The 17,324-nt window shown below is 41.6% G+C and overlaps 1 protein-coding gene across 1 annotated transcript in view; it reads left to right on the plus strand.

The window, feature by feature from the left end:
* The window catches only part of MFN1 (mitofusin 1), a 49,302-nt gene that overhangs the window by 10,983 nt on the left and 20,995 nt on the right, over positions 1 to 17,324 (plus strand). Inside the window, exons 6-9 of the mRNA XM_065410620.1 lie at positions 2,174 to 2,282; positions 7,134 to 7,241; positions 7,782 to 7,935; positions 8,062 to 8,129. Of these exons, the coding sequence (XP_065266692.1) occupies positions 2,174 to 2,282; positions 7,134 to 7,241; positions 7,782 to 7,935; positions 8,062 to 8,129 (439 nt within the window). The remainder of the gene's footprint in view (positions 1 to 2,173; positions 2,283 to 7,133; positions 7,242 to 7,781; positions 7,936 to 8,061; positions 8,130 to 17,324) is intronic.

Here is a 17,324-nt window from a genome sequence, read left to right on the forward strand (position 1 = left end):
GGGGGAAATTCATTTTTTTTTTTTTTTTTCAATTTTAAAGAAATTTTTCAAAAATTTTTAATGAAACATGGGAAATTTTGACCAGCTTTACTTGCAAGCCATGCTGGTCCATGGAGCTTACGGATTGCTCAGCCCTGAATCCTACACATACATACAATTCTTCATCCTTCCCTGGACCATTTGCATCAGGTCAAGTTAAGAGGATTGGGCCAAAAAAAACCTGATGAGGTTCAACAAGGACAAGTGCAGAGTCCTGCACTTAGGACAGAAGAATCCCATGCACTGCTACAGACTAGGGACCGAATAGCTAGGTAGCAGTTCTGCAGAAAAGGACCTAGGGGTCACAGTGGACGAGAAGCTGGATATGAGTCAACAGTGTGCTCTTGTTGCCAAGAAGGCTAACGGCATTTTGGCCTGTATAAGTAGGGGCATTGCCAGCAGATCGAGGAACATGATCGTTCCCCTTTATTCAACATTGGTGAGGCCTCATCTGGAGTACTGTGTCCAGTTTTGGGCCCCACACTACAAGAAGGATGTGGAAAAATTGGAAAGAGTCCAGCGGAGGGCAACAAAAATGATTAGGGGTCTGGAGCGCATGACTTATGAGGAGAGGCTGAGGGAGCTGGGATTGTTTAGTCTCCAGAAGAGAAGAATGAGGGGGGATTTGATAGCTGCTTTCAACTACCTGAGGGGGGGGGTTCCAAAGAGGATGGAGCTCGGCTGTTCTCAGTGGTGGCAGATGACAGAACAAGGAGCAATGGTCTCAAGTTGCAGTGGGGGAGGTCTAGGTTGGATATTAGGAAACACTATTTCACTAGGAGGGTGGTGAAGCACTGGAATGCGTTACCTAGGGAGGTGGTGGAATCTCCTTCCTTGGAGGTTTTTAAGGCCCGGCTTGACAAAGCCCTGGCTGGGATGATTTAGTTGGGAATTGGTCCTGCTTTGAGCAGGGGGTTGGACTAGATGACCTCCTGAGGTCCCTTCCAACCCTGATATTCTATGATTCTAAGACCTCTGCAGAGCCCTTTCTGTGTGCAAAAGCTACTTCTAATAACTAAATAATTAAGGCCCTACTTTAATCGCAGGATGATTGTCTAAAAATTGCAGCTGAGTTGCGGACAAGCCATGGACAATCATGTAAAAGTAATAATGGATCTTATTATTTGTGATAATATGGTCCCTTATTACTTTCCTGCAATTTTCCACAGGGCTGGGAGCGGGGTCTCCTGCTGTGAAAATTGCGGTGGAAGCCTAATATTGCAGGATCTGCAATATTGCGAATTAAGTAGGGCTTTATAAATATTTAATTACTTGACAGGGTTCAGAAACTTTCCATTTCTCTTGGCCAATATGTTTAGTAGTTCTGATAAACCAAAAAATAATGTTCAGAAAATGTTCAAGAAATAGGATTGACCTACTTTTTGAACTTTCATCCATCAAATACGTCTTATATAATTTCACACTTACCAGATAAATTCCACCCTACGCTTGAGATTATACCTGTAAAATTTGAGGCAGATGGGTTTAATTTTGGCTGGAACGTGGGAGTAAAAATCAAATTTACAATGGGTACTTTCAACCTTAACTATGGAGAGAGACTATCTCCCAAATGTCTCTCCAGAATCATGGGAAAGTACATTTTGTTAGGAACTTGGAACACTAGTGACAGGATATTTTTTGTTTTGCAATTTATAGAGATGACTTTTTAAAATTTGTAAGTGACGTTAATGCTAATTTTTTTTTTAAGCTATTTTGGCAACTCTGAAGATTTGATGTGTTCACAAAACTCTCTCAATATTCTCTTACCAGTGCACCTCAACCTGCCCTTGGAGGGACTGTTCATAGGGATGAAAGAATAATTGATGCTTCTAGCCCATTCAGCACTTGGCTTCTCTGCTGAGATTTGCAACAGTCTTTCATTTGTATTGGTGGCTTTTATGATGTGGATATGTGTCTGTTAGAAACTGAATGGAGACAACCAACTGGTTTTACATAAGTGACTGAACAGCTGCCAGATGTTTGTTACTTTCTGTTATGACCAGCTTGTGCTGCATTTCATCAGGGTTTCACATCCCAATACGAAGCCCCAGAACCATCCAGTCCTCTTGTTCAGTTTCTAAAAATGAAGAACTTTATTTTTCTCGATATTGATAAATATGTTTTTCTCCAACAGCCCTGGTACAGATGTCACTACAGAGCTAGACACCTGGATTGACAAATTTTGTTTAGATGCTGATGTCTTTGTCTTGGTTGCTAATTCAGAATCAACTCTCATGAATACGGTAGGACATTCTCTTGTTAATTAAAATTGTTAGGCTTTCACTTAAATGCACAAGGATCCAGTAGGATGACTTCCCAAGGTCTTTTGGTATGTGGGAGCTTCTGCTTTCCTCCTAGAATTTATACTGTGAATTTTCCATGATTATTGGGGGCTAAGGGCACAGTGTGTTATAATGGTTAAAGCATCAGCATCCTGTTCTCAGCTTTATTGCTGATTTGCTCTGACTCTAGGCAAAGTCATTTATGCTTTCTGCCTCCATTTCCCCCATCTATAAAATGGCAGTAATACTTTCCCAACTTTATAGGAGACTCAAGATTCTCTGATGAAAAAGACTAACAATAAGAGTGTTCTCATCAAGGAAACAGACTGCACTAAAGTACTTTATACACAAAATTGAAAGAAGATATAAAAGACGATGGCATTTAAGGACAGAAGGGACAACCAGATCATGTAGTCTGACCTTCTGTATGTCACAGGCCACCAACACCATGCAGCATCCATACACTAAACCTAACCGAAAGAGGTGTGGAGTAAATCTGCATCTCTGTTCAATTCTTCTGTATGTTCCCGGCACTGAAGAGGGGGTAAATTTCCCTTGTAAGAATACATGTCATCAGTTTATCTAATCTGTCTTTCTGAAGAACAGTGCTAGGAAGGTAAGCTTTCTCTTCCCCTTACTACTATCCTATCAGCTATTAATGAAATAAAGAAATGAATTCAAAAAGAAAATCTTCCCCAGCATTCCAGTAGGTTGGAATAGCTGAATGGGGATCTGAAGAGAGCAAAAGCTGATCTTAAAACACTGCATACTATTTTCTGAGGTCCAACCATGGAGACTCCTTTACAAATGAGTTTTTCTGACAAAAGAGGTATCTTCTGACATCATCTAAGGCAGAGAGAGAGGATTTGGTAGAACTGTGGCTTCACTATCTCATCCTCTTGCAGGACATGTTGACTCTTCATGTGGAGGGAGACTAGAAATCAATAACCTGAATGTTCGGTTGGTTTAAAAAAGTTGTTGGATTTTTGTCAAGAATCCGTTACCACTTAGAAATATGGAAACAATGAGGACCTGTGTGCCTGGGAATGGTAATGAAGTAACAAAGGCCAAAGTTGATTTGGTTCTCTCATTAATTCAGGAAAATAGCTTATTTTTTAATGGTCAATCTTGGATTGTAACCATGCAGGAACCATGTGTGGGCCGTAAATCTGCAGGAAAATTCTTGTTAAGTTTGTGTTTGATTTTTAGCATCCTGGCTAATAAGCAATTTTGTGCTTATTTAATATGACTTCGCTGAATGATTTGTTTCAACCAGGCACAGAAGAAAAATATTAAACCTAAAATTGGGTCATTGTCCGACAACTTGTCAGAGTGTAAAAGTCATGTAATCTTTGAGTTACCATACACATAATTCCTTGTTTATTAATGAGCGCAGCACATAGGTAATGGGGTCTGAAGATAATTAGCAGCGGAAGCTTATTTCAGTTGGAAGAGGCAATTTAAAATAAATTATATATATAGTAGTGATCTAGAAATTTTTATCCCAATACAAAGTCCTCATAAAAACTTGGTTTATGTCCCATCTTCTTTAGGAATAAAATCTCCTGTCCTGTTTACATTTTTGTTAGCGTTGCAGGTGCAATGAGATGAAAGACTTTGTTAAACAAATTTTAATTGTTCTAATGCGATCAAATATCTTGCCTCACCAAGTGTGGCAAATGCTGACTTTTTTTGCCCCCCACTTGCACATCCCTCCTGTTCAAGTAGAGAATGCAGTTACATGAATTCCTGTCCTTGTGTGTGCATTATCTTCACTTTATACAATTATAGTACGTGGGGGAATAGTTTTGTTTAGTGGCCTGCTGCAAAACCAGTGGAGGGACCACAAAACATTTTTTTGTATAGCTCCCTCCTAAGGGAGGAGAATAAAAATATTGCTCGAGCGTGCAGGGGTGTAATCAGGAAGGCCAAAGCACAATTGGAGTTGCAGCTAGCAAGGGATGTGAAGGGTAACAAGAAGGGTTTCTGCAGGTATGTTAACAACAAGAAGTAAGTCAGGGAAAGTGTGGGACCCTTACTGAATGGGGAAGGCAACCTAGTGACATGATGTGGAAAAAGCTGAAGTACTCAATGCTTTTTTTGCCTCGGTCTTCACAGACAAGGCCAGCTCCCAGACTGCTGCACTGGGCAGCACAGTATGGGGAGCAGGTGAGCAGCCCTCGGTGGTGAAAGAACAAGTTAAGGACTATTTAGAAAAGCTGGACATGCCCAAGTCAATGGGGCCGGATCTAATGCATCCGAGGGTGCTGAAGGAGTTAGCTGATGTGATTGCAGAGCCATTGGCCTTTATCTTTGAAAACTCATGGTGATCGGGGAAGGTCCCGGACGATTGGAAAAAGACAAATATATAGTGCCCATCTTTAAAAAAAGTGAGGAAGGCGAATCCGGGGAACTACAAACCGGTCAGCCTCACCTCAGTCCCTGGAAAAATCATGGAGCAGGTCCTCAAGGAATCCATTTTGAAGCACTTGGAGGAGAGGAAGGTGATCAGGAACAGTCAACATGGATTCACCAAGGGCAAGTCATGCCTGACCAACCTGATTGCTTTCTATGATGAGATAACTGACTCTGTGGATATGGGGAAAGCGGTGGACGTGATATATCTTGACTTTAGCAAAGCTTTTGATACGGTCTCCCACAGTATTCTTGCCAGCAAGTTAAAGAAGTATGGATTGGATGAATGGACTATAAGGTGGATAGAAAGTTGGCTAGATCATTGGGCTCAATGGGTAGTGATCAACGGCTCGATGTCTAGTTAGCAGCCGGTATCAAGCGGAGTGCTCCAGGGGTCGGTCATGGGGCCGGTCTTGTTCAACATCTTCATTAATTATCTGGATGATGCGATGGATTGCACCCTCAGCAAGTTTGCGGATGACACTAAGCTGTGGGGACAGGTAGATATGCTGGAGGGTAGGGATAGGGTCCAGAGTGACCTAGACAAATCGGAGGATTGGGCCAAAAGAAATCTGGTGAGGTTCAACAAGGACAAGTGCAGAGTCCTGCACTTAGGATGGAAGAATCCCATGCACTGCTACAGGCTGGGGACCAACTGGCTAAGCGGCAGTTCTGCAGAAAAGGACCTGGGGATTACAGTGGACGAGAATCTGGATATGAGTCTACAGTGTACCCTTTTTGCCAAGAATGCTAACAGCATATTGGGCTGCATTAGTAGGAGCATTGCCAGCAGATCGAGGGAAGTGATTATTCCCCTCTATTCAGCACTGGTGAGGCCACATATGGAGTATTGCGTCCAGTTTTGGGCCCCCCACTACAGAAAGGATTTGGACAAATTAGAGTCCAGCGGAGGGCAACAAAAATGATTAGGCGGCTGGGGCACATGACTTATGAGGAGAGGCTGAGGGAACTGGGCTTATTTAGTCTTGAGAAGAGAAGGATGAGGGGGCATTTGATAGCAGCCTTCAACTACCTGAAGGAGGTTCCAAAGAGGATGGAGCTCAGCTGTTCTCCGTGATGGCAGATGACAGAACAAGGAGCAATGGTCTCAAGTTGCAGTGTGGGAGGTCTAGGTTGGATATTAGGAAAAACTATTTCACTAGGAGGGTGGTGAAGCACTGGAATGGGTTACCTAGGGAGGTGGTGGAATCTCCATCCTTATTGGTTTTTAAGGCCTCGCTTGACAAAGCCCTAGCTGGGATGATTTAGTTGGGGTTGGTCCTCCTTTGAGCAGGGGGTTGGACTAGATGACCTCCTGAGGTCTCTTCCAACCCTAATCTTCTATGATTCTATGAAAAAGGAGGCCACTGGATTCTGTTGGAAGGAGTTCTTATTGTTGTAATAGTGCCTTATTTGCAGATTTACAATTTCTTATTGGAACATAGCAATTTAAGTATTTCAAATGTTTTATCTAAGGCCTGGTCTACACTGGGGCTAGGTTGGCATAGCTACGGTGCTTACGAGCTACATAAGCCTAACACCCAGTGTAGATGCAGCGAGATTGACAGAGGAATGCTCTGTCAAACAAGCTACCATCACTCAGGGTGGTGGAGTTCATATAGAGATGAAGAATCCTTTCCATTGCTGTAGGAAGCGTTTACGCTATGGCACTACATAGTCACATAACTGCGGGGCCATAGATGTGCTGCTTTAGCGCCCATAGTGTAGACAGGGCTTAATGGCGTAGACCGTGTTCTGTTTAAGTCCAGAGAATCTGAAGATGGCCAGGTCATCTTTCACTCTTCAGCTGTGCTAACTGATGGTGGCCACTCTGTTTTGATTAATTTATTATGACTGTTGAAAAGTAGCAGGGGCTTGCAAGGTAACTTGAAGATGTTTTTGGGCACATGCGCGTATTATTCATTTTCCCATGGGAAATTCAGCAGTTATTCAGGAGGTTCAGGTTAAGTTTTCGGTGGTTCATTATGCCCCCTGAACAGGCACTGGAGAATATAGTTTGATATGAACAGTAGTTCTGGATGTAGCATCGGAATTCTGCTGGATGTGCAGTAAAAGGACAGTTCAAATAAGGGAGACATTGTCTTTTTAAATTATGAAGTAGTTTTACCTTAGGTATGTTTTTCAGAGACAAATTAGTGCCACTTTTTATAGCTTGTGAAACTCTTGGATAAGATTTTACCAACAATAAAATCTAAATGTAATTCATGATCTTTGGACTAATATACAATGCTAAATTTTAAAGAAGCAGAAAGCATCAGTGGTTTTTTTTTTTTTTTTAAACCAAAAAAATAATAAATTGATAATCCAGAATCTATCATCTTCAAAAGATGGCATTATTCTTTATTTTTGTTTTTGTTTTCTTTCCTCAATTCTTAGGAAAAGCACTTTTTTCACAAAGTAAATGAACGACTTTCCAAGCCGAACATCTTCATCCTGAATAATCGCTGGGATGCGTCTGCATCAGAGCCTGAATATATGGAAGATGTGAGTTACTTTTTCATCCTTTGGTAATAACAAATGTCAGATAACTATAGCAGAAACAATGGCTTGTTTAAACTATAGGGGAAAATATTGCCAAACATGTAAATGTATCTAGATACTATGGGATTGGGCACATTATATAATACATAAAACAAATCAGGGGATGGAGTGTGTTCAGTGTTTTAAAAAAAAAAAAAAAAAGTGGAGGGAGGATATGTGATCAGCATGCAAAAGCATTTTACCACCTGCTTCAAATGTAATTACCAAATAAAGCAATTGTTGTTTCAGTACCTCTGAGTGCATCAGCTTTTGGTTGAATACTCAAAAAATTCTTCTTGGCAAGTGGGGAAATCCAAAATGGCTAATTAGGAGCAGCTGCTGCCTCTTTAGAACTAGAGGGCATCTTATTACATGAGGGTTTTTCAGGGCTTCTGGGATTAGTGGGATTATTTATTGCTCTAAGGTTTTGATTTCTTTTTCTCAGAAATGTTTGTTTTCCGTTTGACTGGCTTTTTGCATCCGCTTTTCTGCCTCGTCTAACAGGTGCGCAGGCAGCACATGGAGCGCTGTCTGACCTTCCTAGTTGATGAGCTCAAAGTCGTTGATCTCTCAGAAGCACAGAACCGCATCTTTTTTGTTTCAGCCAAGGAAGTTCTTAGTGCTAGAAAGCAGAAGGCCCAAGGGATGCCAGAGAGTGGTATGTATAGAACCCTACTTCCCCTTCATGTGTACATAAAATGTCTGAGTTTAGTTTAGGAGTTAAAATACAGTAACTTACTGTGAGATTTTATAATCTACCTTAAATCTATATTATGCTTTGCAGGTGGTGCACTAGCTGAAGGATTTCAGACAAGATTTCAGGAATTCCAGAATTTTGAGCAAATATTTGAGGTAGATGTCATGGGCTTTTTAAAACTGTATGTTTTTAGAACGTTGTGGTGCCAAGGTGACTTTTTTCCCATCTTGGCATCATTTCATTGCATATTGTAAATACATGCACACAGTGCCAGTCTTGAGCTAACTTAGGGTCCCAGTCATCCTTGCTCACATTGAGTAGTGTGTACTTGCTTGAATAGGTATTACTCTGTGAGGAAGGGTGGCAGAATCAGGCCTTTTGTTTTTATATAAGAACTTAACACCAGTACAACCTCTAATATATAAAGATACCAATAGGTATTACTCATCAGTTACTGTACCAAAATCTTACATGATGTGAAAACATGGAAACAGTATAGTTAAGCTTTCAATATTTTAGAGCCAATATGCCCCGTTTCTGTATTTTGTCCTCTCAACCTTGACATTCCAGACTTACTCTCTTGTGATGCAGACCTTTTTTTATTTAAAGTAGGGGGGAAAAGGAAGTTGTTCTGAAGCTGGTGACTTCTAAGCAGTTTTGAGCCCTTGGTGGCTCAACTCCAAGGTGGTTCTGCCATGAGACATTTAACCCCCATATTGCAGGTGGCGTCTTGGAGACCCTGAAGGGCAGGGCTGAAAATTTTCTGACATGTATATAAGTAAGGCAGTGTCTTCAACATATTCTTGGTCATTTTTGACCATCCTTGATTCTGAATTGTGGAGCAGCAAATCCTAATATCCAGTGGATAGCTCAACAGAATAGTGCTGGGGGGAGAGAATATCTGTGCTGTACACCTAAGATTGTATAGAAAAGTGATAAAAGCAGTGCATCCATGCACACACTATCAGTGTGAGGATCACATACCAGATTTAGCAGAACAGAATCATAGGTAGGACCCTACCGATTTCACGGCCATGAAAAACGTGTCACAGATCATGAAATAAGCCCTCCTCTTTGAAATCTGATCCCCGCCCCCCATGCTGCTGGGAGCGCCTCAGCCGGGAACTCCCAGCTGCTAGTACTGCCCGGGCTGGAGAGGGACAGGACTTGTTTTTTCCCTGCATGTCCACTCTTGGGGGGAGATCAGACCCACCTCCAGGAACCTCCTGTGTCTGCAGGAAGCTCCGTGGCTGCCACCTTCAGAGCCCAGCTCTGAAGGCAGCACAGAACTGAGGGTGGCAATCCTGCAAACAACCCCCCCCCCCCTCCGCCACAACAGGTTTGCGACCCACCCACAGTTAGAATACCCTGAAATTTCAGATGTAAACATCTGAAAATGTGAAATTGACTAATTTTCAAAATGTATGGCCATGAAATTGACCAGAATGGACTGTGAATTTTGTAGGACTCTAATCATAGGACTGGAAGGGACCTCAAGAGTCATCTAGTCCAGTCCCCTACACTTATGACAGGACTAAATATCTAGACCATTCCTGACAGGTGTTTGTCTTACCTGCTCTTAAAAATCTCCAATGGTGGAGATTCCACAACCTCAATAGGCAATTTATTCCAGTGCTTAACCACCCTGACAGTTGGGAAGTTTTTCCTAATGTCCAACCTAAACCACCCTTTTTTCAATTTAAGCCCATTGCTTATTGTCCTAGCCTCAGAAGTTAAGGAGAACAACTTTTCTGCCTCCTCCTTGTAACAACCTTTTATGTACTTGAAAACTGTTATCATGTCCCCTCTCAGTCTTCTCTTCTTCAGACTAAACAATCCCAATTTTTTCAGTCTTCCCTCATAGGTCATGTTTTCTAGACCTTTAATCATTTTTGTTGCTGTTCTCTGGACTTTCTCCAGTTTCTCCACATCTTTCCTGAAATATGGTGCCCCCCAGAACTGAACACAGTACTCCAGTTCAGGCCTAATCAGTGCAAAGTAGAGCAGAAGAATTACTTCTTGTGTCTTGCTTACAAAACTCCTGCTAATACATCCCAGGATGTTTGCTTTTTTTGCAGCAGTGTTACACTATTGACTCATATTTAGCTTTGATCCACTCTGACCCGCAGATCACTTTCTGCAGTACTCCGTCATAGGCAGTCGTTTCCCATTTTGTATGTGTACAACTGGTTGTTCCTTCCTAAGCGGAGTACTTTGCATTTGTTCTTATTGAATTTCATCCTGTTTACTTCAGACCATTTTTCCAGTTTGTCCAGATCATTTTGAATTTTAATCCTGTCCTCCAAAGCACTTGCAACCCCTCCCAGCTTGGTATCGTCCGCAAACATCTGAAATGCCAATTCTTTTCAATGTGAGCCAAAGTGCTGACTTGTTGACCAGATCAAAAGCTGCTTTGATATTGATGATATGCCACATGAAACAGGCAGTTAAATTTTCAGCGCAGCTCATCCAGAGGGTAAGGACCGTATCTGTTGTTGACTGCCCAACACTGAAACCTGATTGCTGTGGATTACAATGTCTGTTAAGGAGCAGCTGCATCCTATTAAACAGAACAAGTGAAAACCTTTCCAGGGACCGATAACAATGAGATCGGCCTGTAGTTGCCACGCTCTGTGAGATCTTTTGCCTTTGCACTGGGACGATATGATGCTCTCTTTCCATTCTGTTGGTACTTTGCCTGATGCACATACTTTTAATAACAATTTATGCAGATTGATGCTCACTGGTTCCAAGGCACCTTTGAGCAGCCCAGGTGGAATACCATCAGGTCCAGCAGCATATCCATTCTGTAATTTTGCGATGGCCTTTCTTTCTTCCTGATTAACAGACGATCAGTGTTTGTCCCCAGGTCTGCAGTTGTGTGGTTTGCCAGGTTGTGTAGCTCTGGACAGTCGTTAGCAGATCCAAGGTTCAAAGGATGGCTCAGAAGGAGAGCCATCTGACTTTGTGATGGGGATTTTAGAAGGCTATTTATGGCCGCCAGCCAAGTGTGTGATGACTCTGTAGGCAGGATGCAGGTTGTTGTACTTTAAGCCATCATCTGATTTGTCAGCCAGGGAGCTGGAGCTGTCACGGTCATGTTTTTCAATGGCCCAGAAAATGCCTTTCAGTCATTTACATTCTTGGACATTTCCCTGCTTGCCTCTTCTTCTGCCTTTTTTGATAATATATCAAAGGCCTCTTCAGAAATACAAGGTTTCTTGTGAACCGTCTGAAGCTGATTGTGTCTGTGGAGGCATGTGATATAGCGTTACATATACTACTCCAGGTGATCTCCACATCTTCTGAGAGGGTACCGAGGGTACATATGTGATCAATGATAGCCTGTGTGTATTTCACAGCTTCAACAGGATCTTCAAATAGACACTAGACACTGTACTGTTGGTGGACATCTGGCTTGCAAGGAGTTGGAAAATGCAGTGAGGGCAGCGACAACTAGTCTATGGTCTGAGGTTTATGGTGTTCTAGCACCACTGAAGACTCAGTGAAATTTCATTATGGAGCGGTTTCTGATGAGGATGTGGTCAGTTTCTCTTATGGTATGCCCAGTGATGGTTTTTAAGGTGCCTGCACTATGAGTCCATAACAGATAAGCTCTCAGTGGCATAAAATGCCAAAAAGCTGGGTGGTGATATCATTTGAGAAACCCAAACTGAAGGATCCTCTCTCAGTTTCATACCCAGTTTGATCGCACCCAGTCACAGCATTGAAATTTCTAAGTGCTAGTAGTGTGTCATGTGGCAGAGTTGACTGGATTTTTGCGCTAGCTGTTGATAGAATGTGTCATTTTTCATAGGTGATGCATCTTCTGTTGGTGTGTAGGGCACAACAACAGATAAGTGTCCATAATGATGTCGGAGCCAAGCATGGAGATATGATGTGCCATGTGGTTACAGTCTGGGCTAGAATTGTCTAATAACAAGTGCCACACTTTGAGTTCAGTGTGGACCACCAGAGAGGAGGCAGGTTGCTCCTTCCACAGTAGCTTGATGACTTTGTGACAGGTGATGCTTTTGATGCTGGTGATTACAATCTTGTAGCAGATGAGCTCTTTGACAAGAGCTGTCTTGTATCTATGCCATTCAATGTTAACACATTCCATGTGCTTCTAAGGTCTGATTTGGACTTCCAGGAAGTTGGGGAACTGAATAGTTTTGTGTGTTTGTGTGCGTGTGCATGCAATTTCTTTGCTTTTGGAAAAACGCATACTGGAAAAAATAAATTCCATCGTGTGGAATCATACTGATGCCCCCATATTGAAGCAGGGGTGGAACCTTTACACCCACTGCAAAACCTCTACTACATGAGCTAAGGGAGTGAGTAACTCATGGCAGTAGTAGGTTATCATCCTCTCTGTGGACCAGCATCTAGATGGGAATGTGACAGTTTCCCTGTGTGTTTCATAGATATTTGCTGATGAGGAATAATGAAATTTGAGACTCTTGTATTCCATTCCAGACTTCGGAGGGTTGTGTACTCTAGTGGGCACAGACTCTTCTGTATGTTCCCCTCAAACTTGATCCCTTCTACCCTGCCCTTGTTCTGTCTCTTCCCCATCCCTGATTCCTTGTTTCAGTCCTATTCTCCTCACCTAGTCACTCCCAGTCTCCACACATCAGTCTTTTTATCCAGTCTCCTTGCCCAGTCAGTCCTAGTCTCCTCTTCTGGACTCTCCATCCCAGTCTCCCCCATTAACTCCCAGGCATTCCTTCTTTTTTTCCCCCATTCCCATGGCTCGTCATCTGATTTGCATCTTTTCCCCTAGCCTCCAATCACTCACCCACATACCCTATCCCCACTGACTACCAGGTTCTTTGTCCCAGTTTCTTTACCCAGCCAGTTCCGTTCTCCCATCTCCCAGGCTCCTTGTCTCACTCTATTCCCTGCCCCCTAGATCCAGCTCTTATCTGTTCTGCATTCAGATCAGGCAGCTTTCTTCTCCACACTGCCTTGGTTCAGCAGGGGAGGCATTGAGAGCACATGCAAGACAGTTACCCTGCTTTCAGGTCTGATGCCTAGCCCCAGCACACAAGAACCCAGAGCTGCAATTGCAGGGAAAGCAGTTCCATGCAGACAAAATCTTTGGGGAATTCAGCTGTGAAGCTCTAGCTAGTCTCTAATGAGCATGTGCGAATTGCAGGGTTTTTTTTTTTCCAAAGGGTTATCACTTTCCTGATTTGGGGGGATTTTCACAAGGATGGTGAAACGCACATCTCAGACACAAAGTTCACCCCACTGACAAATATCTAGTACCTACTCCAAAGCATGGGGACGCTAGAACGTCTCAAAAAAGGTTGGTATGATTTTTTAGCATGGGCAGAACAATATATTTTCCTCAGACCATATTCTTGGAAACAAGTGAACTGTTTTGGCTGAATTTTTCCCAGAAAATTCAGCCTGAGGCAGACACCGAGCATGAGAAAATTCAACCTGAACAATTAGTTTTATATAGTTATAAGTAGTTGAAAACAGAGCCCAACATTCCCATCATAAGACCATTTTAATAATAGGCAGCATTTGTTGCCTGATCTATTCACTGTGTATTGGTTATTTAAGAATTCCCAGTTTAGCAAATTAACACTCTGAGGTTTGACCAGGTTCTAGTTCCAAGACAAGCCCAACAGTTGTTAGAATTATGGTTAAATTGGAAAACCAATGTGCATGTTTGCAACAGTCACACTTAAGAAAAAAGTTCTGAGCTTTCAGTAGTTTTATTAACAAGGTTAGTAAACACAAATGTTGTGATCCAAACAAGAATGTAACAGTAATGCAATATTAACTTTACATCCCGTGTCATTTCATATGCATACTCGCACAATCCTTGCAAAGACCTAAGAGAAGGGAGACAGGTGGTGATCGATGAGGATCCCATTCTATCTCAGGTGTGCCAAACGATTCCAGTGGTCAAGGTCTCAACGGTCTAGGCTATGAGTTAGCGCTGCTATGACTGCCATGAATATTCATAAATGTTTAGCCTCCTTTGCCTGTAACTAACTTCCTCACCCTAATAATGTTGGTGTGCCCTTATTCTATAGGTTACTATACTAATTATCTATCTCAAATGTATTAGCATATGCGTAAGCCCCTACGTTTTCAATTTAAACCGATTTTTACTGAAAAAATCCTGGATTTTACAAAAAGTATTTTTTTCTGATTTTTCACCCTACTTTTGTATCATTCAAATATATTAAAAAATAACTTGTTTTATTAGGAAAATATAATACATTGCATGAGATATATGTATTACGATAATACATTAGTCTATGTGTATATGCAAAACTGCCTGTTGAAGTAAGGCTATGTATTAGTCTAGAAGATACACACAATAAACAGGCACACATGCCAGCTCTGATCAGAATATGTTTCAGAACACAAGGAAGTATTCGAAAGTTTAAAAAAAAAAAAAAAAAAAAACAGGAGAAATGGATGAAGTTGAGGGTATGTGCTGCAAATGGTGTGGCCCAATTATTAAATGTAAATATTTATAGGCTAATAGTTCTAAGTCTACAACAGTAAACTGATTCAAATGAAAAATTTTATTTGGGGATTAGAGATGTATTGTTTTCTTAAACTCAGATGTCGTGTTTTGAGTTCTGTTTTAGTTCTGCAGCAAACCACATTGAATTTCATTCATCAAAGCATTAATCTCCTGAATACTTCTTCCCCGTCCTTCTGTCCACCAAAATAAACATCAATATTTACCCAGAAAAATTAATAATTTTTTCACCAATTTTTCACCTGTTTTGGTGGTTGTAGTAATAAACACTGATAAATTCCTGGGAAAAATTAAATAAAATAGAAACTGAAAATGAAGGGGCTTATATGTACATCAGTCAGTTACCAGAGCAATCCTGTGGTTAAGCATCAGTGTTCCTATCCTAAAATACCCAAATGGGCATCCACCGATGTCTTGCAGTTATCTGTCAGCATTTTGTGCAGAATTTCAGCAGAATTGTTTATTGCAAAAATTATATCTTATACCATCTTATGATTTAGGGACACTGTTGATCAACTTACCAATGCTAAATAAGCCTGTCTTATGCTAAATGCTTAAATTAATGTCTTACGGGTTTGGGCCTGTAGGCTTCTTGCACTGCTGTCTTATACCTACATTTTATCCTTATACTTAAAAATTGCCTTTATACTGCTAGTTTAACCTAGAGATTACACACTACCCGCCTGACTTACAATATGTGCACACCCAGAATATATACACCTACCATGACAAGAGAAAAGCTAGTTGATGTGGTCTTTAATCCACGGAGCCTAACTATGGGCTAACTATGGGGATTGGGGGGGGGGGGGTGTTTTTTCAGTCTCATGGAATGTGGAAGAGAGTTTAATTGTTTCCTCTGAGATTTTTATAATAGATTACTTTGAAATTATATTTTTGACATGATCGAGCATCAGCACTTAGTGTGCTATGTCAAAAAGACACCCCTCATTCTTGGGTCACTGTTTGCCACGCTGCTTCATGAAATAGGTGGGGAGGGGGGAGTTTATAACTCAAACACTGTCACATCCTTAATTAATACTCCATTGCAGAGCGCCCCTCTGATGCTATGCACAGTAAATGTAGAGCTGTGCACTTACAGGCAAATTAACCAGCTATACTTGAAGTGCAGTTTGAGGTATCTGTTCTGAGTTACATTACGGAAGCACAGCAGCTTTTATCTTCCTTTTGATAAATGCATTGTTTATAAACTTTAAAAGCAAACTTATTCCCCCCCCCCCCCCCCCCTCTCTCTCTCTCTCCATATAACTAATGCTTGTGTTTTTCCTAGTGCTTTAACTGGATTTTCTGATTGTGTAGTGAACGACTATAAGCCCTTTATCTACTACCTACTAATATTTGAAAGATTCTCATCTTTCCTACATGTCTAGTCTAGCTCTAACAATGTGCTGATAACTATGAACCTCTGGCTTTTCATTGCTGATTTCTAGATCTACTTCATCGAGGAACAAAGAAAACCCTTTACCCATTCTGTTTCTTTTCGTTTAGTGTTTTGTTTACATCTTGTCACAAACTATTATTGAGGGGTAGGTGAGAGCAAAATTTTCAAAGGCACACATGGCAATTAGGCACCCAACTATTATTGAAAGTCAATGGGAGTTAGGCACTTAACTGCCAGTTGTATCTTTTAAAAAGCTCCTTTATAATTAGCTATATCCGATAAAAGGAAACTAGATGCTTTAACTCTTAGTTGTACACCTCTACCTCGATATAACGCTGTCCTCGGGAGCCAAAAAATCTTACCGCGTTATAGGTGAAACCGCGTTATATTGAACTTGCTTTGATCCACCAGAGTGCGCACCGCCCCCAAGCACTGCTTTACCGCGTTATATCCGAATTCATGTTATATCGGGTCGCATTATATTGAGGTAGCGGTGTATTTCTAAAACACATGTATGATACTGATAGTGTTTGCTCAGTCTGTAAATTAAACATTAGCACAGCATGAAACCAGTTAGTTAAGTAGATGGTCTGCACTGTATGAAATGGCTTAATTTCAAAGTCTTGCATATGGCCATAAATTCAGTTTGCCAAAACTGATAATCTGTATCTTCTTTTAGTTTGAATTTCAGTAACGTCTGTTTTAATAGAGCCAAATGTAAAGTCAGACCTCTAGGAACGAGCTCGTAGGCCTTGCGTACAGAATGGGGGACTATATCCTGGGAAGCAATGACTCTGAAAAGATCTGGGAGGTCATGATGGATAATCAGTTGAACATGAGCTTCCAGATGTGAGGCGTCATCTGGGTATTGCATCCAGTTTTGGGCCCTCCACTACAGAAAGGATGTGGACAAATTAGAGTCCAGCGGAGGGCAACAAAAATGATTAGGGGGCTGGGGCACATGACTTATGAGAGGCTGAGGGAACTGGGCTTATTTAGTCTTGAGAAGAGAAGGATGAGGGGACATTTGATAGCAGCCTTCAACTACCTGAAGGGGGTTCCAAAGAGGATGGAGCTCAGCTGTTCTCAGTGGTGACAGATGACAGAACAAGGAGTAATGGCCTCAAGTTGCAGTGGGGGAGATCTAGGTTGGATATTAGGAAAAACTATTTCACTAGGAGGGTGGTGAAGCACTGGAATGGGTTACCTAGGGAGGTGGTGGAATCTCCTTCCTTAGAGGTTTTTAAGGCCTCGCTTGACAAAGCCCTGGCTGGGATGATTTAGTTGGGGTTAGTCCTGCTTTGAGCAAGGGGTTGGACTAGATGATCTTCTGAGGTCTCTTCCTACCCTAATCTTCTATGATTCTAATGTGATGCTGCGGCCAAAAGCGTTGGTGTGGTCCTTGGATATATAAACAGGGTAATAACGAGTAAG

This window comes from Emys orbicularis, chromosome 9, assembly GCF_028017835.1.
Source record: "Emys orbicularis isolate rEmyOrb1 chromosome 9, rEmyOrb1.hap1, whole genome shotgun sequence".
NCBI lineage: Eukaryota > Metazoa > Chordata > Testudines > Emydidae > Emys > Emys orbicularis.